The sequence below is a fragment of the Microcaecilia unicolor genome, chromosome 3, assembly GCF_901765095.1.
Source record: "Microcaecilia unicolor chromosome 3, aMicUni1.1, whole genome shotgun sequence".
Lineage (NCBI taxonomy): Eukaryota > Metazoa > Chordata > Amphibia > Gymnophiona > Siphonopidae > Microcaecilia > Microcaecilia unicolor.
The window spans coordinates 107,776,180-107,800,712 of NC_044033.1; the positions used below are offsets into that span (position 1 = coordinate 107,776,180).

A 24,533-nucleotide genomic window follows, 5' to 3' on the forward strand; every position below is an offset into this window, starting at 1 on the left:
TTCTTTTAATAAAAAAATAGCATGCAGTAAACCAATGACCAGTCTAATGGCTTGCTGCTCTGGATAGTTTCACCCATCCCTCTCCCCACCATGCATCCTTCCTATGACTTATCTAATCTCTCTTACTTCTCAGTATCCCTATTACTTCAGCCTGCTTCTTGATTCAATGATAAAAAATAGCATGCAGTAAACCAATGACCAGTCTAATGGCTTGCTGCTCTGGATAGTTTCACCCATCCCTCTCCCCACCATGCATCCTTCCTATGACTTATCTAATCTCTCTTACTTCTCAGTATCCCTATTACTTCAGCCTGCTTCTTGATTCAATGATATTTCTCAGCATTTATTCAATCTTAATGTCTTGTCAGTTAAGCACTATTTTTGGGCTGTGCTTAGGGCATCAGTTAACCTTAATCTGGCTCTGGTTCTCTGGATTTGTCTGAAAGTGTTTCTCAGGTTTTGTTGGCTTCCAGTATAGTTTTAACTAGCAGGTCAAACGGTTTTAAATTGAAGAGGTTTGCCAACTTTTTATTGCGTTGCTTTTAGGGTCCACCAAAGTTAAAGGATTCTGCTAGCATAAGTACTTATGCTTATAGCTTTCTAATAATAGGTGTATTGGTGGGCTAGGACCTGGTGTAATATCTACAATGTTGTCTTTTCATAATTAGGTGAGTTGCAGTTTGAGTATTGGGAATAGGGTTATTGTGGTAATTTTGATATACAGATTTTGAATGTCTTTTTTTTTCAGGGTTTTGTATTATCTCACGTAGAGGTGGATTTTCAAAAAAATTAGACTTACAAAGTTCCATAGTAGCCTATGGAACTTTGTAAATCTGAGTGCTTTGAAAATGAGCCCCCCAAGTGTCTGGCAGTGGAAAGAGAGTGTTCCAAAGGTGACCTCACAATTTGATTTTTTTTTGCTATTGGGAGTTATAAGGCTACGGTTCTTGGGCACCATTGTTGAGGGAGTGTAGAGTATGTGCAGGTTCTGTTCTGAGATTCTGTCCAATCGTGTGTAGAGTTCAGACTTCATTCCCTCTTAGAAGAATATGATTTCATTTCATTTGCATCATCTACATCAGTTTGTATCTGGGCTTAGAAGGAGTTTAGAGAAGTTTATGGAGGAAAATGCTGCAAACAATTATTAGCAGAAAGTCACTTGGCAATCACTGGAAATGAGTAACAATGAATGAATCTACAGGAAACATCTTAGTGATTTAGATTGGTCAATATCAGGGTCAGGATGCTGGGCTTGATGGACCAATGGAGAAGGGTAGATAGTGGGGTTTCCCAGGGGTCTGTGCTGGGACCGCTGCTTTTTAACATATTTATAAATGATCTAGAGATGGGAGTAACTAGTGAGGTAATTAAATTTGCTGACAATACAGTTATTCAAAGTTGTTAAATCGCAAGAGGATTGTGAAAAATTACAAGAGGACCTTACGAGACTGGACGTCTAAATGGCAGATGACATTTAATGTGAGCAAGTGCAACGTGATGCATGTGGGAAAGAGGAACCCGAATTATAGCTATGTAATGCAAGGTTCCACGTTAGAAGTCACCGACCAAGAAAGGGATTTAAACGTCGAAGTTGATGATACGTTGAAACCCTCTGCTCAGTGTGCTGTTGCGGTGGCTAAGCAAGCAAATAGAATGTTAGGTATTATTAGGAAAGGAATGGGAAACAAAAATGAGGATGTTATAATGCCTTTGTATCGCTCCATGGTGAATATTGTGTTCAATTCTGGTCACCGCATCTCAAAAAAGGTATAGTGGATTTAGAAAAGGTACAGAAAAGGGCAACGAAAATGATAAAGGGAATGGGAAGATTTCCCTATGAGGAAAGGCTGAAGCAGCTAGGGCTCTTCAGCTTGGAGAAAAGATGGCTGAGGGCAGATATGATAGAGGTCTATAAAATAATGAGGGGAGTGGAACGGGTTGATGTGAATCGTTTGTTTACTCTTTCCAAAAATACTAGAACTAGGGGACATGCAATGAAGTTACAAAGTAGTAAATTTAAAACGAATCAGAGAAAATGTTTTTTCACTCAATGTGTAATTAAACTCTGGAATTCGTTGCCAGAGAATGTGGTAATGGCGGTTAGCTTAGCAGGGTTTTAAAAAGTTTGGACGGCTTCCTAAAGGAAAAATCCATAGACCATTATTAAAATGACTTGGAGAAGATCCATTGCTTATTTCTGGGATAAGCAGCATCAAATGTATTGAACTTTTTGGGATCTTGCCAGGTATTTGTGACCTGGATTGGCCACTGTTGGAAACCTTTGGTCTGTCCCAGTGTGGCAATACTTATGTACTTATGACCTTTTGCTGTGACCTAACCTGGAACATTTTGATACTCACATGGAAACGATATCTTGCGGGACAGATTGGAGAAACCAGGAAGTTAGTTTTTGAGTTTTCTATGCAACAGAGAAAATTTTATTAAAGTTAAGAAGTATAAATATTTAAAAAATGAGAAAAACAGTGATCTAGGAGAAAGAATGGAGTTGTAGATGCTGAAATGACCAGTGGAATTATTCTGACAGTTTCTATCCATATTATCTTTGCTGGCTCAGGTGGTCTCGCAATGTAAGCATAATAAAGTAAAAGGAAGGTTGAAATTTTAAACTGCTAACAAATAAATACCATTTCTATTATTTAGGAATAAAAATCTGAGCTAGAAATGAAGCGCTCTTAACACAGTGGTGCTCAGAAAAGCTGTGCAGATCAGAAAAAGGCCAAATGCTTGGAAGTTTATCCTAAATATACCAGTCTTCATACTCAACCAACTTCACATACATCTGCCCCAAGATATGGAATACTATACCAAAAGCCCTCAAATGTGTGAACAACAACTACTTAACATTCCAAAAACACAGTAAGGCCCCCTTCTTTAGGCAATCCACATAATCAAGCGGACCAACAACCAACACACTACGATACCTGATCACTAAATGAAACTGAACAAAACAAGCACCAACTTGCAAAGACTTTGTAACATGTTTAACTGAAATGACTTGTAGGCCACATTGAACCGACTACCTGATTGGAAAATGTGGGGTACAAATGCAGATATAAATAAACTACATTTTTACACCACAAGAGGCAGAAAGGGAGGAATGTGTACTTTCTGTCCCCACAGAGTGAACTGAAAGTGGGGTAGATGAAGCTAAATTAGAAGAAACTGATCCAAAGCGAGATCACAGATATTGCAGAAACTGATGACTCAGCATTATGGCCTGAAAAAAAATCACAGACAGCCAGAGATGTGACCTAGGAGGTTCTAAGCAAATACTAGATATTGAATTTCCAAAAAGTAAAGATTCTGTTCCCAGACACTTTTTCAAAGGAGAACTATTACATCAAATGAGAAAGGGTGACATCGTTCTCCAATCATGGCTTGTGTATTCAGTATCAGCAGATAAAGTATTTTTGCTTTTGTTGTACTCGTTTTCCAAAAAAAATAAAAAAGTAATCATGGTAGTTCAAAAGATGGCTTCAATGCATGGAAACACATTTATCCTATTCTCAGAGCATGAACACTTGCTGCCACATATATGCAATATGGATGCATGGTGAAATCTAAAAGCAGGAATTTCTGGCAATAAAGCTGTTAATAGTGCCAACATGGAATTAATTGCAATGGAGAGAAATTACTGGAGAGGTGTTCTTGCGAGAATCATTTCGATCCTTCGTCATTTGGCACAACAGAATATGAGGTTTTGTGGAACAGAAAAACTACATGACCCTAGCAATGGAAATTTCCTTGGTCAAGTTGAACTGCTAGCAAAATTTGACCCTATAATGAATAAACACCTAAGACAAATTAAGAAAAAAAGAAATTGCTGGTCGTGACCTCAGCAAAGATATCCAAAACAAATCGATTGCTAGAATGGGGAAACACATCCTTCAAGCCATTGCTGAAAGAGTTAATCATGCACAATATTTTGGTGTGATCATGGACAGAGCTCCTGACAGCAGCCACACTGAGCAACTGTCAGTTACATTCCGCATTGTTGAATTGTGAACTTATCTATTGGTGTATCAGTCTCTGAGCATTTTTACTGGATTCCTTGCTGTGCAAGCTACTACAGGCGAGATGCTATGAGATACTCTTTTGGCCCATCTCCAGAGCTTGAAAATTAATGGCTGCAGAGCTATGACAATGCAAGTAATATGAAGGGCAAAAGACAAGGTATATAAAAAAAATGAATGCAGGACGCTAACAAGAAAGCCCTGTTCATGCCCTGTAGCAGCCACAGCTTGAATTTGGTCATTCTCGATGCTGCTAAATCATCGGTTTCCTGTGACCTTTTTTGGGGTGCTACCGTGTATTTTTGTTTTCAGTTCTTTCACTCAATGCTGGTCTGTACTTAAACAGCATGTTAACCAGCTTACAGTCAAACTGCTGTCAGATACTTGCTGGGAGTCTCATATCGAGAGTGTAAAGGTGTTTTGATATCACCTAAAGGACGTACACTGCCCTCGAAGCACTGGTAGACTATCAGTTCAGAAATGAGATTGTATGACAGCCTCAGAGGCAAAGAGCCTTGCACAAGAGATTTTTTCAGGGCATTTTTTGATTTGTATTGTGTGGTATGATGTGTTTCATATCAATTGCACAAGTAAACTCCTTCAGAGGCCCACTGTTGGAATGGATGTTCTTAAAAATGAAACACAGGCTGTATTAACATTTGTGGAAAATTTCAGGCAAAATAGATTTACCTTAGCCTATGCCTCTGCACAGGACTTCTCAGAGCAGATTGGGGTTGAACACACATTTCTTGAAAAGCAAAGCCAAAAGAGGAAGCGTGTGGACAATTACAAAGGTGTGGATGATGGTGATGACATTAGTGCAGAGGAAAAGTTAAAGTGAGATTCCCCCCCCCCCCCCCTGCTTATTGATGCAGCATTTACTTGTCTGAATGAGAGGCTTTTCTTAGTTGGAGTATTTTTATGGTTTGTTTGGCTTTAGTTTCTTCACAAAGGAGAATGGGGAAGGCTATAAGGGCAAACACATTAAGAGAAAGTTGCAAACATTTGACTGAAGAAATTGGTGACACAAGTACATAAGTGTTGCCATACTGGGACAGACCAAAGGTCCATCAAGCCCAGTATCCTGTTTCCAACAATGACCAATCTAGGTCACAAGTACCTGGCAACATCCCAAAACAGGACAATACATTTTATGCTGCTTATCCTAGAAATACTGTAAAAAGAATTAGGCGTTCTACTTGTTAAGTTGTCAAAACTCAGCAAACAAATACAAAAAGTAGAAAAATAGATAAGTGGGTGTCACGCAGTACAATACAACATGAGTTTTAGGGATGTCTCATAGATAATGATTTGGCTGTATATTATGACAAATACTTTTGTCTGTCAGCCGTAACAGTCTTTAATCATTGACTACCCCCTCCATCCAAATTTTAATGAAAATAGATATTCATGTGAAAAGTACTTAGGGCACACACTTATAATGGTAGGAAGAAAACTATTTAAACTACCACTAATCAATTATCAAAATGACTTATCTTATATATCTTGTGAATGTAATGAGGAGCATCCAGGAACCTTCGTTATCCCGACAGGACCTGTTTCGCCAGATTGCTTTGTCAAGGGATAATCCTGCAAAGCCATCAATATATGACAAAAAAATTAAATTAAAAAAATGTTGATACATATGTGATCTCTAAATACTTTCCTCCTAAAAAACTAAGCTCGAGACTTACGGTTCCAGCTTCCTGGTATATCTTATGCTCGCTCTGCCTTGATGTGAAAATGGCGGCGGCGTTCTTATTTAAAAAGGTCAGCACCGGAACTACTATGTGCTTCCCTTACGTGATTAATAACGTAAGCGTCAGCTGTGAATCAGCTGCACGCTATACGCTGAAACCTTACAGAAAACACCCCCAATAAGCAGTGAATATTCCCAAGTCCAATTTAATAATGGCTTATAGACCTGTCTTTTAGGAAGATATCCAAACCTTTTTTAAATCCTGCTAAGCTAACTGCTTTTACCACATTCTCTGGTAACGAATTCCAGAGTTTAATTACACGTTGAGTGAAGAAATATTTTCTCTGATTCATTTTAAATTTACTACTTTGCAGCTTCATTGCGGTCCCCCTAGTCCTAGTATTTTTGGAAAGAGTAAACAAGTGATTCACATCAACCCGTTCCACTCCACTCATTGTTTTATAGACCTCTATCATTTCTCCCCTCAGCTGTCTTTTCTCCAAGCTGAAGAGCCCTAGCTATTTCAGCCTTTCCTCATAGGGAAGTCATCTCATCCCCTTTATCATTTTCGTCTCCCTTCGCTGTACCTTTTCTAATTCCACTATATCTTTTTTTGAGATGTGGTGACCAGAATTGAACACAATATTCAAGGTGCGGTCACACCATTGAGCAATACAAAGGCATTATAATGTCCTCATTTTTGTTTTCCATTCCTTTCCTAATACCTAACATTCTATTTGCTTTCTTAGCGGCTGCCCCACACTGAGCAGAAGGTTTAAACTTATCATTTGTGTTTTCTGTTACTTTTAATTCCTAGCATTCTATTTGCTTGCTTAGATACCACTGCAGAGGGTTTCAACATATCATCAATGATGACGCCTAGATGGTTTTCCCAGGTGGTGACTCCTAATGTGGAACCCTGAATCATGTAGCTATGGTTTGGGTTCCTCTTTCCCACATGCATCACTTTGCAGTTGCTCACATTAAACATCTGCCATTTGGATGCCCTGTCTCGTAAGGTCCTCTTGCAATTTTTCACATTCCTCTTGGGATTTAACAACTTTGAATAACTTTGTGTTATCAGCAAATTTAATTACCCTGTCTCGTAAGGTCCTCTTGCAATTTTTCACATTCCTCTTGGGATTTAACAACTTTGAATAACTTTGTGTTATCAGCAAATTTAATTACCTGACTAGTTATTCCCATCTCTAAGCAAGCCTTTACTAAAGCTTAGCTAGAGCTATCTGCAGTAGGGCCCATTTTATTCCTATGGGCCCTGCTGCCCCCGCCAGATGAAGCCTTGTCCAGTGCCAGTTTCCAGTGCTGCCGCGTTGCCTGCCCTGCTCTCTTCCTCCTCACGTCCTGCACGCTCCTTAAGTGAAACTGAGCATGCTCCATTTCACTAAAAGGAGCGTGCAGGACGTGAGGGGGAAGAGAGCAGGGCAGGCAATGCGGCGGCACTGGAGACTGGCACTGGACAAGGCTTTCAGCTGGTGGGGGTTGGGGACCCCCGCCAGCAAAATCAGAGGCCCGGAGGAAATTGGGGGGGGGGGGCAGGCCCCCGTGGCCCCACATAGCTACGCCACTGGTGTGGAAGCACTTTTGGTGTCTACTGTAGATGAGATCCATAGAGGGATGAATGAGCTGGTGCATTGTTGGGTATAATTAGATAACTTCCTTGGCCTTTGACACTATTAATGTGACATTGTTGCTGCCTAAACTGTTTTCGTTTGGGAGGTGCAGGGGACAGAGTATGAGTGGTTTAAATCTTATTTACATAGTAACATAACACGTGATGGCAGATAAAGACCTGAATGGTCAATCCAGTCTGGCCAACAGTCACATTTATTCTCAATTCTAGATTAAATCAACAATGAATGTGATACTATATACTTGATCATGGTTTTTCTTTGTTGTTTCTGGGACATGGACTTTAGAAGTCCACCCAGCTTTGTCGGTATGTTCCAGCTACTGGAGTTGCAGTCAAAGCTTAACCGAATCCGTCTTGTCACTTGCAGGACACAGACCATAAAAATATTTACAGTGTATCTCCTCTTGAGGAATAGAATTCTTCCTGTCTGTTAAATACTTAACCCTTGCAAGCAGTTCTTTTGAATGGTTAATCGCTGATCTAATTTTCTCCTGATAAGACTCTAGATCAGCTTTCCTATAATCCTGAAACATTTAATAGAGAAGCCTGCAGATCTGAGGAGTAGCCTAGTGGTTAGTGCAGTGGTCTGAACCAATGGAGCTAGGTTCAAATCCTACTTCAGCACTTTTTTTTTTTATTGTGAGCCTTCATGCAGAGCACGGGGTAGCCTAATAGAGCAGTGGGTTGAGAATCAGGGGACCCAGGTTCAAATCTCACTGACTGCTTGTGATTTTTTTTTTCTTTAAGTTGTGAGCTCTCCAGGAACACAAAAATACCTAGTGTACCTGAATATATGACACCTGCAAACCTGAAAGCTGTTCAAGTAGTGTACATTCAGGCAGAGTAGGTATTTTTCTATTCCTAGAGGGCTTACAACTTAAAAAAAAAATTGCAAGCAGTTGAAGTGAGATTTGAACCTGGGTCTCCTGATTCTCAACCCACTGCTCTGTTAAGCTACCACTCTGCCCTTCATGGACATCTGTGTGGCCATTTTATAAGATGGGTGTTCCTATGCTGCTATACAGACTTCCTTGTCTTTCCCGTTCATAATTTGGATGTTTCAGTTTATAAAATGGATGTTCATCCTGGATGTTTTCATCACACAGATGCCCATCTCTCTCATGCATTTTAGAATAGGCTTCATCTGTATGTGACGTTCAGACTTGCACGCTCATATTCGGAGTTGTACATATTTTCTGAAATTCTGTTTTGGAACTGATATGTCTAGATATTTATTTATTAGGATTTACGTACCACCTTTTTGAAGGAATTTACTCAAGGCGGTGTACAGCAACAATAAGTCAAACATAAGCAATAGACAATTAAAGCAGTAAAAATATTCAGACAACAATACAAAGTATGGCATAGTATGCTACATTACAATGCCAACACAATACGTAATAAAACATTTTCACAGACAGCCTAGAGTATAAGCAAAGATGGAACAGATAGATAGATAAGAGAATAAGAAAATAAGGGGATTTAATTTAAAGAAAGTTGCAACTGAGGTCAGAAAGGTGCTTAAACATTATCCTAGCTAGGATAGGGGTGGGTAAACATGTCCTGCTACAGTATGTGCAGCCAGTGTCATTTGCTTCTTCTATTAAAGGCCTGGTTGAAATGCCAAGCTTTCACCTGCTTCCTGAAATGTATTAGTCTTGTGTTAAGCAAAGCCTTTCAGGGAGTGCATTCCAGAACGTGGGGACTAATCCGGAGAAGGCTCACTTGCAAGTATCACATCACTTGATGTCCTTTGGAGAGGGTGTGGTTAGGGATACTGCTTGGGAAGACCTTGCTGATCTTGGAGGTGTGTAGAGGGTGATCCAGTTCTTCAGGTACTTTGAGCCATTTCCTTTAAAGGCCTTGAAGGTCAAACATAAGAGTTTTAAATTTGGCCCTGTATTGTACTGTTAGGCAGTGAAAGTTTTGCAAAAATGGTGTGATGTGGTCACGTTGCTTACAACTTTCTTTTAGTCTTCCTATTCTGAATCAATTGGAGCTGGTGCAGACCCTTTGTAGTCAGACCAATGTAGAGTACATTATCGTAATCCAGTCTTGATCATGGCATGCACAATTGAGACAATGCTTGCCTTCTCAACGTAAGGAGACAGGCAGCATAGGTATTGCAAGTGATAGGAGCTGCTTTTAAAGGTTGCTTGGATTTGGGGGGAGAGATTTCAAGACTCCTAACTTGTGATTTGAGGGGAAGATATTTACCAAAAGAGATTTTCATGTCAGGTATGTGCCCACTTGAGTTAGGGACCCATAGAAGCTCAATTTTACTTGGGTTCAGTCAAAGTTTGTTGGTTTTAGCCCATTTTTTAAATTGATGTTAGACAGTTAGTCGTCAGGTTTAGGTATGCGTAGCTGCACATCTTCCACATAGATGTACAGCCTGAGTGTCCATTGACTGAATCAGCTTATCAGATATCGTATAACCTCTTAATATCTATACAGCAATGGCTATCTTTCCGGATTCTTTTGTTGGCAAAGAATCTTAGGGGGGAAGTTATCAACATGGGCTACTGGTAAGACGTGTTATTTTACTGTTAACTCCAGTTATTAATAACTAGGTCTTGTATAAAATGGGAGCTGTGCTAAAATAGCACGAGTCAGTGATGGGTGCACTCCTGTACTGGTCCCTACCTTCATATTACCCAAACAGTTGAAATGAATTTAGTAGCAACCATTTTTCAGAGTTCATTTCTTTTCAAAGCAAAATGGAAACGCATGAGAGAGTATAGTTTATAATTGTTATGGCACAGTAAATTATTAAAAATATCCACCATATGCATTAGTTATCCTGTTGTAGCAAAAGAAAGGAACCTCACCAACGATGTGAAAAAAAAACTGTTTTTTATAGTCTCCTGCCAGCGCAAGATTCTCCCTTCAGGGACAGACTAGGAGTTCCTGCTCTCTTCTGGAGGAACTCCAGGCAGTCAGGAGAAAGAAAAACTGATTCCCATTAAAAATCCAGTAAGGAGACTCAAATAGTTCCTCCTTTTAATATATTAATAATTAGATTTGCCTTTCTGCCCCAAACTTGAATTCCTGTTCTCTCACCTCTTCCTATAGTTTACTTCTTTTTTTCTTTCCTTCCTTCCTTTCCACTCTTCCCCCCCCCCCCCCCCTCCCAATTGGTGTGGGAACATTTGAGTGTCCTCTTACCTCTGCATGTGCTGATGTGGAATCTGGAATCTACTTTTCCAGGAATGATTTCCTAAATGTTAAGGCGCGGAACACTTGCTCATCAATGTGTGTCATGAAATTTAGAAACTTGTTTTTCTTTTTTTTCAGCTAAGTGTGAGGAGGAAAAATGCCAAAGAAATGTTTGGAGGCTTTTTTAAAAGTGTGGTGAAAAGTGCAGATGAAATGCTTCTTTCCAATGCCAAGGTGAGGATGTTTTCAGGCCCTTGCTCTGTTCTCTCTTCCTCTTTTAGAGGGAACCTGTTGACAGAAGTTAATTGTTGAAGTGGGTTCCCCTCTGTTCATTTTTATTTCTCATGTAGGAGGTAGACGAATTCTTTGAGCAAGAAAAGGTCTTCCTTGTAAACTACTACAACAGAATCAAGGATGCATGTGCAAAATCAGACAAAATGACTCGATCTCACAAAAGTAAGTGACATTTTCTTTGCTGTTTGATGGGTCTGTAAATGCCTTCAGCCATTGAGATACTGCATTCATCTAAAGATCTGACATTCAGTGTGTTCTGGCCTGAAGCAAACCTTAGAATTGGAAATACCTGTATATGGCTGCTGTTTTCCCCACTGGCATCTTTCAGAAAATGCTTTTTCCTCCCTTTGTCTCCTGAGTCCCAACACTGTGCCAGAGTACCTGGAACATGTATATCAGCTGAGAGAGTGAGGTTAAAGCATTTTCTGATACCATTATCAAGTTTTATCAGTGAAGAGGGGGCTGGAGAGAAGAAGAAACAGGAGGGGTTGGGAGATTTTCAGGGATCTGGGATGTTGAAGAAAAGAGACGGGACTAGGAAGGAATGTGAAGAGGAAAAGGAAAGGGGGAGAGGTTGGGCTGGGATGTTGAAGATAGGACAGAGTTGGAAGATGTGAAGTTTAAGGTCCCAAAGAAGGATCAGGAGAACAGGAAGAAGTTAAATGAACAACAAAGTTATTAAAATAGAAATGTGCAAAAAGTAAAATCGATAAAAGGCTAACAAATGAAGATACAAAATATCAAAATCAGAGTGAGGACAGCACTGATTTTCTGGTGAGTGTTTTATTTCAATGCTGTTTTCAAACTGGGGGCTCTACCTTTCATAGATTTGGTGAAGAAACAGGCTTTGTTTTGTCATTTGAAAGCCAGTGTTACCCATAATCTTCTATGAATTTAGTGCTTTCCTATGTACCAGACTACCATTATATTTAGTCTGGTGCCAGAGAGGTTGTGAGTAAGAGTTTTGTGTGGAAATAATAGTGACTTAGCCAGACAGCCAATTTTGGCCAGGCCCGAGAACAAAGTGGATAGACCAAAAATTTCATCACTCCCCTCCACCAATTAAAACAAAACCCTGATTTAATTTCAGGTAAATCTTGGACCCCCCCCCCCCCCCCCCGGATCCTTTCAACTAAAACAAAACCCTAACTTAATTTCTACCACCCGCCAAAGTAAATGAAGTGCCTGTGCTGGTGGGGACCCCCAAGCTCTGGCAGCTGAAGACCTACTTCCTGCTGAATAAACTTATCTCGGGCGGCTGCTGGGCAGTTATAAACTCTGTATTTTGTGCTCATTTTTCTACACTGTTCTATACAATAGATATGGCCAAATTCAGTGAGGATATCTTTTTTTTTTTTTTTTTCCTGATGGGTTTATCTTAACAGCTGTTGTAATGTGCCTTAGGAAGCTTGGTGTTATAAAGTAAGATAGACTATATTGAAATTAAATGGATTTAAAATTAAACTATTAAACTCGCCTTTCATTAAAGGCACATGAAATCACATCTTCACAGGTCTCCTGTTCTTAGTCTAACCTCCTTGGGCTCCCCCACCTTCCGTGCCCCCCCCCCCCCCCCCCCACGGTTCAAAGCCGTGGCTCCTTCCCCAGCGGTTCTGAGCACTAGAAAGAAAAATTGTATCTTCCTCTCCCCGCTGGCGCCAACCCCCTATTCACTTCTTTTCTTACCCGTCCACCTGCCTGACTCGCTACCTCCCTAAGGATCTTTCCCCAGCAGTTCTGAGCACTAAAAAAAAAAAAAGAGCTGCCGGTAAGAGCCACATGCTGCAACACTCACTCACGGGCTCATAGTCACAGCTAGGCTCTGCTGGAACGGCAGCAGGAAGTGTGTCACAGGGAGAGGTTCTAGACTAGAGCCTGGCTATGAGCATGTGAGTGAGTGCAGCATGCGGCTGTGAGCGGGGGGTGGGCGCTGGCGGGGAGAAGTTTGTTCAGCGGGAAGGAGGTCTTCGGCTGGCGGGGCTTGGGGATTCCGCCAGCCATATTAAGGGAGAAGAAATTATGGCATCGCCCCTTCATGTAAATATGTACTGTGCCTTAGTTCAGAATATAACTTGTGGCAAGGGTCTTTATCTAATAAGCTCTTTTGTGTTTGTTTGTTTTTTTCAACCAGTCCATAGCTAGATATGTAGATTTGCTTTTACTTGTTCCCTGTAAGAACAAGATCAGAGCAGTAAAGACTCCTGGCACAAGTTTATGTACATAAGTACATAAGTAATGCCATACTGGGAAAAGACCAAGGGTCCATCGAGCCCAGCATCTTGTCCACGACAGCGGTCAATCCAGGCCAAGGGCACCTGGCAAGCTTCCCAAACGTACAAACATTCTATACATGTTATTCCTGGGATTTTGGATTTTTCCAAGTCCGTTTAGTAGCGGTTTATGGACTTGTCCTTTAGGAAACCGTCCAACCCCTTTTTAAACTCTGCTAAGCTAACCGCCTTCACCACATTTTCCGGCAATGAATTCCAGAGTTTAATTACACGTTGGGTGAAGAAAAATTTTCTCCGATTTGTTTTAAATTTACTACACTGTAGTTTAATCGCATGCCCCCTAGTCCTAGTATTTTTGGAAAGCGTGAACAGACGCTTCACATCTACCTGTTCCACTCCACTCATTATTTTATATACCTCTATCATGTCTCCCCTCAGCCGTCTCTTCTCCAAGCTGAATAGCCCTAGCCTCCTTAGTCTTTCTTCATAGGGAAGTCGTCCCATCCCTGCTATAATTTTAGTCGCCCTTCGCTGCACCTTTTCCAATTCTACTATATCTTTCTTGAGATGCGGTGACACAATACTCAAGGGGCGGTCGCACCATGGATTGATACAACGGCATTATAACATCCTCACACCTGTTTTCCATACCTTTCCTAATAATACCCAACATTCTATTCGCATTCCTAGCCGCAGCAGCACACTGAGCAGAAGGTTTCAGTGTGTTATCGACGACGACACCCAGATCCCTTTCTTGGTCCGTAACTCCTAACGTGGAACCTTGCATGACGTAGCTATAATTCGGGATTTTTTTCCCACATGCATCACCTTGCACTTGCTCACATTAAACGTCATCTGCCATTTAGCCGCCCAGTCTCCCAGTCTCGTAAGGTCCTCTTGTAATTTTTCACAATCCTGTCGCGAGTTAACGACTTTGAATAACTTTGTGTCATCAGCAAATTTAATTACCTCGCTAGTTACTCCCATCTCTAAATCATTTATAAATATATTAAAAAGCAGCGGTCCTAACACAGACCCCTGAGGAACCCCACTCTCTGTTTCCTATCCTTCAACCAGTTTTTAATCCACAATAGGACATTTCCTCCTATCCCATGACCCTCCAATTTCCTCTGTAGCCTTTCATGAGGTACCTTGTCAAACGCCTTTTGAAAATCCAGATACACAATATCAACTGGCTCCCCTTTGTCCACATGTTTGTTTACTTCTTCAAAGAATTGAAGTAAATTGGTCAGGCAAGATTTCCCCACACAAAAGCCGTGCTGACTCGGTCTCAGTAATCCATGTCCTCGGATGTGCTCTGTAATTTTGTTTTTAATAATAGCCTCTACCATTTTCCCCGGTACTGACGTCAGACTCACCGATCTATAATTTCCCGGATCTCCCCTGGAGCCTTTTTTAAAAATGGGCGTTACATTGGCCACCCTCCAATCTTCCGGTACCACGCTCGATTTTAAGGATAAGTTGCATATCACTAGCAGTAGCTCCGCAAGCTCATTTTTCAGTTCTATCAGTACTCTAGGATGAATACCATCCGGTCCAGGAGATTTGCTACTCTTCAGTTTGCCAAACTGCCCCATTACGTTCTCCAGGTTTACCGTGAAGTCAGTAAGTTTCTCCGACTCGTCCGCTTGAAATACCATTTCCGACACTGGTATCCCACCCAAATCTTCCTCTGTGAAGACCGAAGCAAAGAATTCATTCAGTCTCTCCGCTACGTCTTTGTCTTCCTTGATCGCCCCTTTTACCCCTCGGTCATCCAGCGGCCCAACCGATTCTTTTGCCGGCTTCCTGCTTTTAATATACCGAAAAAATTTTTACTATGTTTTTTTTGCCTCTAATGCCCTATACCCCTTGGTGTTAGAGTTGCAATCACTGCTCTCTATAGGTTATTCCTATGCTTTGCCATACTCCTAGCACATAACCCTCTCCCCAACACACACATTTTGCCATCGAGTTTTGTAATGGTCTAAGCACTCGCCAAGACACAGAGATCAGTGCCCAAACATTTTGCTTCTTGCTTCTCTGAGGACTTACAGACCTAGCTATAGGGATTTGCAAACTTCTTTTAGGATAATTCTTAAGTTGGCTCAATAAGATGGTTTCGGGGGGGGACCCTGGTTTATCTAGATGTGATTTATGGAAGGGGCCCAGTGTATTGCCAAAGGCAAGTGATTCTGCATTAGAGAGGCAATGGCAATTAAAAAAAAAACCTGCAATAGAAAATAATGAGGTTACAATAGATGAGTCTAGAATGGACAGAGGTGGAGTACGGAAGTACAGGGAGCAGTAAGCTGGGTCTGGGTCTTTAGTTACACGGGTGAAGAGAGATATCAATTCCTTAATAATAAGAAAATTTAAGGAACTTGGAAGCCAGTAATTTTTTTTTAATTGGTTGAAAAAATGTTTTTTCAGTTTTGGCTCTCATGATCTCTGTTCATGCATGTTCCAGCACAGCTGGCATTGATCATGTGGTCCTTGTTTGTGGACAGATGTTGCAGATGACCACATCCACATGTCGGCTGACTTTACCAGCCTTGCATCTGAGGAGACATCGCCTATCAGGAAGTAAGTAGTTATACCTGATCAGCAGTGTTGTGCTTCACTGGAAAAACATTCAGAAAGTGTTTCATAAACACAAATCATAAAAACGAGGGTTATTCTAACCTTGCAGATTCAAAGTTAACCAGGTTCAAACATTTAAATTATATTTGTTCTGTGACTTAGTGCTTAGTGTCTGTTGGGGAGCTCTTGGTGATAGCCCTAATGTATATGCACCCTAATGACTTGATTCTCTTGGGCCGCAGGAGGAGCCAGAAGGTAGCGTGGAGCAGGAAGTGGTTGATGCATTGAAAAGACCAAACAACTGAGCTAGCTAGGGAAAGACCAAGAGGCCTCCTCTACTCCATGGGAACCTGAAAGGAAGGATGTAGCTCTTCCTCTGCAGGCTGAAGACTGGAGAGAGATGGGCTATAGAGAGGCAGAAATAAAAACATGGTTACGGAGGCTCGTCCTGCTCCTGTTGATTACAAAGTCGGCTCCCTTAGCTTCAGCAGAAGTAAACCTAAGTCTGTGTCCTGGCTAAAAAACTACCATCAGCTACATTAAGCAAGGATACCCATAGGAGGGGAGGTGGAATCTTTCCATGGGTGCTTTTGCTTACTGTAGCTGATGGAAGATGTTGAGTTGTGCACTAGAACCTACTTAACACTATAATTATTGTGAACAGTGTAGATACTGACTGGTGGTATCCATATGAATCTTCTATCCATAGGTTTTACTACTACTACTCATCATTTCTAAAGCGCTACTAGACGTAGGCAGCACTGTACACTTGAACATGAAGAGACAGACCCTGCTCGACATAGCTTACAATCTAATTAGGACAAACAGGACACACAAGAGATAAGGGAATATTAAAGTGAGGATGATAAAATAAGGGTTCTGAACAAGTGAATAAGGGTTAGGAGTTAAAAGCAGCATCAAAAAGGTGGGCTTTTAGCTTAGATTTGAAGACTGCCAGAGATGGAGTTTGACGTACCGGCTCAGGAAGTCTATTCCAGGCATATGGTGCAGCAAGATAAAAGGAACGGAGTCTGGAGTTAGCAGTGGAGGAGAAGAGAGATTTGCCCAGTGAACGGAGTTCCCGGGGAGGAATGTAGGGAGAGATGAGAGTGGAGAGGTACTGAGGAGCTGCAGAGTGAATGCACTTATAGGTCAATAAGAGGAGTTTTCAAATTTTATACAGACAGTATAGACTTGAATTTGTGACTGAGCAGCCCCATATAGTCCATGTAAAATGGGAAGGATCTGGGTTGGAGCGAAGATGGGGCTAAAAATTATCCAGATAGTGGTGATGTTCAAGCACTACCCAGGTAATTGCTGAATGTACACATTTATGTAATAGCTGTAGCCGGCATTTAAATTAATTAAAAAAAAAAAAAAAAAAGCTAACTGCTTGGCATTGAAAATTCCCCTATTTGATTTTAAGGTATAAGAGCTTCAGCAAAAGCCTGTTTTTGGTAAAGACTACAAAAAAAATAATTTGTTTTTCTTTTTTTGCTGGTTTCCAGGTACTTACTGAAACTTGCAGAGCTGTTTGAAAAACTTCGGGTGAGATTATTAATGCGTGCGAGTGCTGCCTTTGCTTTTGTGTCTCTATGATGAAGATTAACCCAGCCGTCTTTTACAATCTGTCCCCTTTTTAGAAAGTAGAAGGTCGAGTGGCATCAGATGAAGATTTAAAGCTTTCTGAGCTGCTAAGATACTACATGCTGGATATAGAAGCAGCGAAGGTATGGCCATGCTTTCAAATCAAATCAATTATTGTATACTGCTAATATCCCCTTTCCAGGGTTCAGTTTGGTTTACGTTCTAGGTGAGACAAAAGCCAATAATGTTAGTGTGAGGTATGAGAACAATTAGAGACCATTGGTGTAATGCATGAGGGAGCTTTAGCCATATTTGATTTGGTCTTCCACAGGTATTTGGAAGCTTTGTCTCTGCTAAATCATTTGTACAAAACTGCTGGCAGATGTTATGTGTATGTTTTTTAAATTGTTAAAACACACCTGATTGTATTCATTTTGATACTTCCTTTTAGACCTGCATAAGGTTTATTCAAAATTGAAATAGTATATGAGCTTCGGAGACCATGAAACTACTAGTTATATCTCCCGGATCACTGCAGCCATAAGAGCTTTGCAGTTAAATTAAGCAGTAAATATATCTGGAATGCTTAAGGGAGAGAGTTATTTATTTTAAAATTCTCTGGCCCAGGTTCACATTGTCAAACTGATCTAATCCTACTTGTCTTGAATCTGTAGTTAAATGAGTAAAGACCACAGAAAGCAATAGGAAGGTGGAGTAAGAGGAGCCAGGCCTGGAGTGGAAGTGTAACCCAATGGTTAGTACAGTAGGCTGAGAATATGGGGGTGGGGGGGAGGGAACTGGTTTCCCCCGGCTACAAAATCTAGATTATGAGCTCACTAAGGACAGAGAAAGTACCTGCATATAATATATGTAAACTGTTTTAGTTGTACCACAGAAAGATGGTATATCAAGAATGTAACAATTTCTGAAAGGCAAGTAAATAAATTAAGAGGTGTATGTTGTTGGTTTTTTTTTTAAATAGTATTAATGAGGTTTATATTCAAAGGATTTATGCTCCCAAATTGCTCTGAAAATTTATTAGGGTGGAATGCCTACATTTGTACTCAAAATCTCACTAAACTTCTAAATTTAGGTGCACAAAAATGGGTGGCAGCGGGGCAGAAAAAGTAAAGAGGTTAGCAGTGATTTTCAGCACTAGGCTCATAAATTAAGTTCATAAATCTAGGCAAATGATGGCAGGCCTACTTTTAAGCTCCTAAATTAAGAGGAACACGTAGGCTCCTAAGTTTGGTTAAAATAAGATTCAAATTTAGGAGCCTGTATTTGGGAGCTCAGCTTTTTTTATTTTTCTGGTGAGCGTGGCTAAAGCTTACTTTTTCTCCACCTTTAGGTGATGAGAAATGAGAATGCAGTTCAAGACATTAGTCCATGAACAAAAACAAAAGGATTCAGATAGTTGTATACGTAGATCAGCTGGTGGAAAAGTGGGTTTATTGGAATTACAGTTGCAGGTGCAGCGTCGGCTGTATTAGCTGCGGATTCAATTGGACAGCTGCTCCCTGAGTTCTAGCTTGCTTTAGTTAGCCCTTGGCTGAGTGCTGTTGCTTCATTGTCACCAGCCAGCCTGAGTAGTAGAAGAGCTGAACTAGGAATAGAGCTAAGGTCCTACCCCATGTCACCGAGGATTTACCAGTGAGAATAGGAGGCCAACTCATTCCTGTGTCATGCCTGCTTCTGTCCAGTGTCCAAGTAGTGAAAAAGTAGTTATTGGAAAGAAAGGTCTGATTGGCTTCCTTTAAAAGCTAAAATCATCTTCAAAACTTGTATATTCATCTATAAAAATCCATCTGTGGGTTGGCACCAGTTGATATACTGGACATGATAGACCTTCCCACTCGCAGTGCTAAACCAGGTGCAAGGGACTACCTCATTCTACACTTCTAAAATTACAAAAATATCAGGTCCGCATTAATTAGACATTTTTCTCATCTGAGTACTAAATGGTGGAATTCTATTCCACGGGAAGTAAGATTTATCAATGACTACTTGACCTTCTGTAAATTCTTAAAAGCTTTCCTTTTCAGTAAGGTCTTATATTAAACTGTTCATGTAACTTATATTAGTAATGCTAATCTTCTTCATTATCTACCTGCTTTGTACCAACCAACCCACCAATAGATAAATAAATTCAGGTGATAGATCTCTCTCTCTCTCTCTCTCTCTCTCTCTCGATAGATAAAAATCACCTGAAATGGGTACAAGTCTTTATGTATGAAAGTTGTAGGGGGAGTGGGAAGGGGCAGTTGGCTCTCCACAAACTCTAAGGGCTTGAGGTATTGCTGGCTATTGTGCTGACATTTTTAAAACAGTGTTTCCCAAGTCAGTCCTGCAAAGTAAAGGGTACTTTCTCATTGATGGCTGTGGAAACATCATTTAATATTACATGAAGTAGTTCTGCAGTGTTATGAGGTGAAATTATATATCACTACCTCTTGGGACAGTTCTGTAACCTGGGCACCCACATTTACATGCACATTATGTGCGTACATAAGTACATAAGTAGTGCCATACTGGGAAAGACCAAAGGTCCATCTAGCCCAGCATCCTGTCACCGACAGTGGCCAATCCAGGTCAAGGGCACCTGGCACGCTCCCCCAACGTAAAAACATTCCAGACAAGTTATACCTAAAAATGCGGAATTTTTCCAAGTCCATTTAATAGCGGTCTATGGACTTGTCCTTTAGGAATCTATCTAACCCCTTTTTAAACTCCGTCAAGCTAACCGCCCGTACCACGTTCTCCGGCAACGAATTCCAGAGTCTAATTACACGTTGGGTGAAGAAAAATTTTCTCCGATTCGTTTTAAATTTACCACACTGTAGCTTCAACTCATGCCCTCTAGTCCTAGTATTTTTGGATAGCGTGAACAGTCGCTTCACATCCACCCGATCCATTCCACTCATTATTTTATACACTTCTATCATATCTCCCCTCAGCCGTCTCTTTTCCAAGCTAAAAAGCCCTAGCCTTCTCAGCCTCTCTTCATAGGAAAGTCGTCCCATCCCCACTATCATTTTCGTCGCCCTTCGCTGTACCTTTTCCAATTCTACTATATCTTTTTTGAGATACGGAGACCAGTACTGAACACAATACTCCAGGTGCGGTCGCACCATGGAGCGATACAACGGCATTATAACATCCGCACACCTGGACTCCATACCCTTCCTAATAACACCCAACATTCTATTCGCTTTCCTAGCCGCAGCAGCACACTGAGCAGAAGGTTTCAGCGTATCATCGACGACGACACCCAGATCCCTTTCTTGATCCGTAACTCCTAACGCGGAACCTTGCAAGATGTAGCTATAATTCGGGTTCCTCTTACCCACATGCATCACTTTGCACTTGTCAACATTGAACTTCATCTGCCACTTGCACGCCCAATCTCCCAGTCTCGCAAGGTCCTCCTGTAATCGTTCACATTCCTCCTGCGACTTGACGACCCTAAATAATTTTGTGTCATCGGCGAATTTAATTACCTCACTAGTTATTCCCATCTCTAGGTCATTTATAAATACATTAAAAAGCAACGGACCCAGCACAGACCCCTGCGGGACCCCACTAACTACCCTCCTCCACTGAGAATACTGGCCACGCAATCCTACTCTCTGCTTCCTATCTTTCAACCAGTTTTTAATCCATAATAATACCCTACCTCCGATTCCATGACTCTGCAATTTCTTCAGGAGTCTTTCGTGCGGCACTTTGTCAAACGCCTTCTGAAAATCCAGATATACAATATCAACCGGCTCCCCATTGTCCACATGTTTGCTTACCCCCTCAAAAAAATGCATTAGATTGGTGAGGCAAGACTTCCCTTCACTAAATCCGTGCTGACTTTGTCTCATCAGTCCATGTTTTTGTATATGCTCTGCAATTTTATTCTTAATAATAGCCTCCACCATCTTGCCCGGCACCGACGTCAGACTCACCGGTCTATAATTTCCCGGATCTCCTCTGGAACCCTTCTTAAAAATCGGAGTAACATTGGCTACCCTCCAGTCTTCCGGTACTACACTCGATTTTAGGGACAGATTGCATATTTCTAACAGTAGCTCCGCAAGTTCATTTTTTAGTTCTATTAATACTCTGGGATGAATACCATCAGGTCCCGGTGATTTACTACTCTTCAGCTTGCTGAACTGACCCATTACATCCTCCAAGGTTACAGAGAATTTGTTTAGTTTCTCCGACTCCCCCGCTTCAAATATTCTTTCCGGCACCGGTGTCCCCCCCAAATCCTCCTCGGTGAAGACCGAAGCAAAGAATTCATTTAATTTCTCCGCTACGGCTTTGTCCTCCTTGATCGCCCCTTTAACACCATTTTCGTCCAGCGGCCCAACCGACTCTTTGGCCGGTTTCCTGCTTTTAATGTATCTAAAAAAATTTTTACTATGTATTTTGTAGTTTGAATAATGGCTTATACATGTGGATGTGTAAACACAGTGCTTATAAATGCAGACAGCCTGCCTCAGTGCTGTTCTGCAAATACCTGCTTAACTTACATAGTGGGTATTTATAAGGTGGGCATACACAGGGGAGGAGCTCCATATTATTACACATGTCCCTACCACATCAATACCGTGTGGAAATTGTGAGAACCAGGCTAAGTTGTGGACCTCGAGGACTGGATTTGAGAACTCTTGCTTTATAGAATAGGCTCCTACATCACAGCCTTGTGGTGCCTAAATTATTTTCAAGTGTAAAACCTGTTTTACATGTCAACAGGCACTTAAAAAATTGCATGGTGCTGTACACATGTATAAATACATGTGCTGAAATGACTGTGCTTAGGCATCTCTGTGGGTGTAGTTTGGGCAGACGTACAGTGTGCAGGCATGTACTTGATACATGAACACATGGAGTACACAAACACATATGTACACCACCTGTGGAGCAGGTGTAAATTTGCGTGTTAGCTTTGCACATTATTGGGGTTGATTCCAGGTATTTATTTTCTAAAGGCACCTAGGCATCTGTTTCCTTTTATAAAGTAGGCAGCTTCTTATAAAGTTACCCCTCCATGTACCTGGGGGCCCAACTCTATTGTATAGTCATAACCAGGGGCGTAGCCAGACCTCGGCGGGAAGGGGGGGCCAGAACCCGAGGTGGGGGGTACTGTTTAGCCGCCGCCACAACCGCAACCCCCCCCCCCCGCCCCGCTGCCACATCAGGTACCTTGTTTGCTGGCGGGGGTCCCCAACCCCTACCAACCGAAGAGTCGTCTTCAGCGCCGGTTGACTCCGGCGCCTTCATTGTATGATAATCTGACGCCTTGCGTCCTGCATGGGGCTACATGCACGGTGCAAGGATGTAAGGGGTCAGAAACAGATCATCACACAACGAAGGCACCGGAGTCGACCGGCGCTGAAGAAGACTCTTCGGCTGGCGGGGTTTGGGGACCCCGCCAGCAAACAAGGTACCTGATGCGGCGGGGGGGGGGGGGGGGGGGGGTTGGCGACTAGGAGGGGGGGGGGGTCAAATGTAGAGGGGACCAGGGCTCAATCTGTGGGGGCCCATGCCCCCGTGGCCCCACGTAGCTACGCCCCTGGTCATAACCCACCATTTCAGGGGAAACCAGGTCTAAAATTGTGAGAAAGGAAATGAAAGATATATAGATGTAATAATCACTTGCTGTTTTCCCCTTTTCTAGGTAAAGGTGTATATTTTAGACCACAAAAGGGACTTCGGAATTCTTTTGGCATTTAATTGTTTTTCCATTTGCTTGTATAGTCCTCCCCTGGTCTCTTCTGAAATGAAATGGTCTGGAAATATCACCTAAAAAGGGCTGATTTGTGCAGTGCGTTTAACCCTCCTGCTTTGATCATAGTCTATTTCCAACAGGGCTGAAGGTTAAGCTTCCCTCCCCCGTACTGCACAGGGTGTTGCCTTGGCCTTTTTAAGATACGGGGACCATTCTCAGCTCATTGCTCAGACCCTCCATTTGAATTTTAGCCAAAAAGAGTGTGTCATTTTTGTAGGCTGCTTGCTGTTGAAAGAAAGGAGCCCTCTAGGGGACATATATCCCTATTCTAACATCCTGTTTTCATTGTGGTTGTGTGTTCTGTATGCGATTCATTACATATTGGATTGGTATTTAATGCTCATGAATGAAGTGCATCATATATCTTGCCACATTCAGCATCTGTCTTGCATGTAATCTGTGCATTTTTCCACCTTCTTCCGATCTGATTTACCTAGGATCTCTTGTATAGAAGGACACGAGCTCTTGTTGACTTTGAAAATGCAAATAAAGCACTGGATAAAGCCAGATTAAAAGGCAAAGATGTCAAACAGGCAGAAGTCAATCAGCAAGAGTCCCTCCAAAAATTTGAAAAGCTTTCAGAATCTGCAAAACAAGGTAAAATTGATCTTCCTGCCTATTTCCCTGATCTTGCTACCATCTGCATTTTTCCCACTCCCCCATCTGTAATAGGAGGGAGATGTTTGTGGGGGCGGGGGAGGGGGGAATCCCTTCAGCAGCAGTGGGGTCTTTTCTAGTTGGTTACTCCAGTGACAGTGGTCCAACTCGGGGCTGCCAAGAGGGGGCAAAATTCCCCAGGGCCCAGCCTCCAAGGAGGGGCCTACCCGGCACTGACATAAGTTAGCATGCTATTGCATTAACTTTGCTCTGCCAGCCACAGATCCTTCTTCCTGCCATATCTCACCTCCTTTCTGAACTACTTCCTGTTTGGACGCAGCAGGAAGAAGGACCTGCGCAATAAAGCGGAGCAGAAGAGGAGACAAGCCGGCCTGGAGGTGGGGGGGGGGGGGGGGGCCAGCATTGTCTCTCGGCAGCCCTGGTCCAACTGATGGGTGTGGAACCTGGCCCCTTTTTTATTTATTTTTAAAATTTCTTTATGCAGATACTTTCAAATTCACTACAAGAAACAAGTGAATAATGCAACCAAGAAAACCAAATATCAAAAGCAATAAAAACAAAGATTGAAAGCAATATCAGTAATCCAAGGAAAAACAATACATTTTTAGCCCATTACAAGGGTTTAAAGGGAGGAGTAATTAATTCAAAAATAAAGAAAGGAAATGTTAAGTGTAAACTTGGGCACAGTCACCAGTAAAGTACATGAGAGCCGGCCTAACAGCAGAGTTAAGTCTGAGTTACCAGTTCTTCGGGCACTATAACCTCTTTTGTAGATAAAAAGTTTTGAAGCTGTTTGCGATCAAAGAACAAAAAAGAATTACCATCAAATATAATAGAACGAATACAAGGACATTTCAGCAAATTTGTGGCTCCAAGAGCCAGGACCCTAGAT

General features: G+C 41.7%; 1 protein-coding gene across 2 annotated transcripts in view; it reads left to right on the plus strand.

Moving 5' to 3' along the window:
- Positions 1 to 24,533, plus strand: part of SNX5 (sorting nexin 5) — an 83,462-nt gene that overhangs the window by 46,265 nt on the left and 12,664 nt on the right. For both annotated transcript variants that reach the window (XM_030196257.1, XM_030196258.1), the window contains exons 6-11: positions 10,682 to 10,777; positions 10,894 to 10,999; positions 15,579 to 15,654; positions 17,160 to 17,199; positions 17,295 to 17,381; positions 23,461 to 23,620. In XM_030196257.1, the coding sequence (XP_030052117.1) occupies positions 10,682 to 10,777; positions 10,894 to 10,999; positions 15,579 to 15,654; positions 17,160 to 17,199; positions 17,295 to 17,381; positions 23,461 to 23,620 (565 nt within the window). The remainder of the gene's footprint in view (positions 1 to 10,681; positions 10,778 to 10,893; positions 11,000 to 15,578; positions 15,655 to 17,159; positions 17,200 to 17,294; positions 17,382 to 23,460; positions 23,621 to 24,533) is intronic.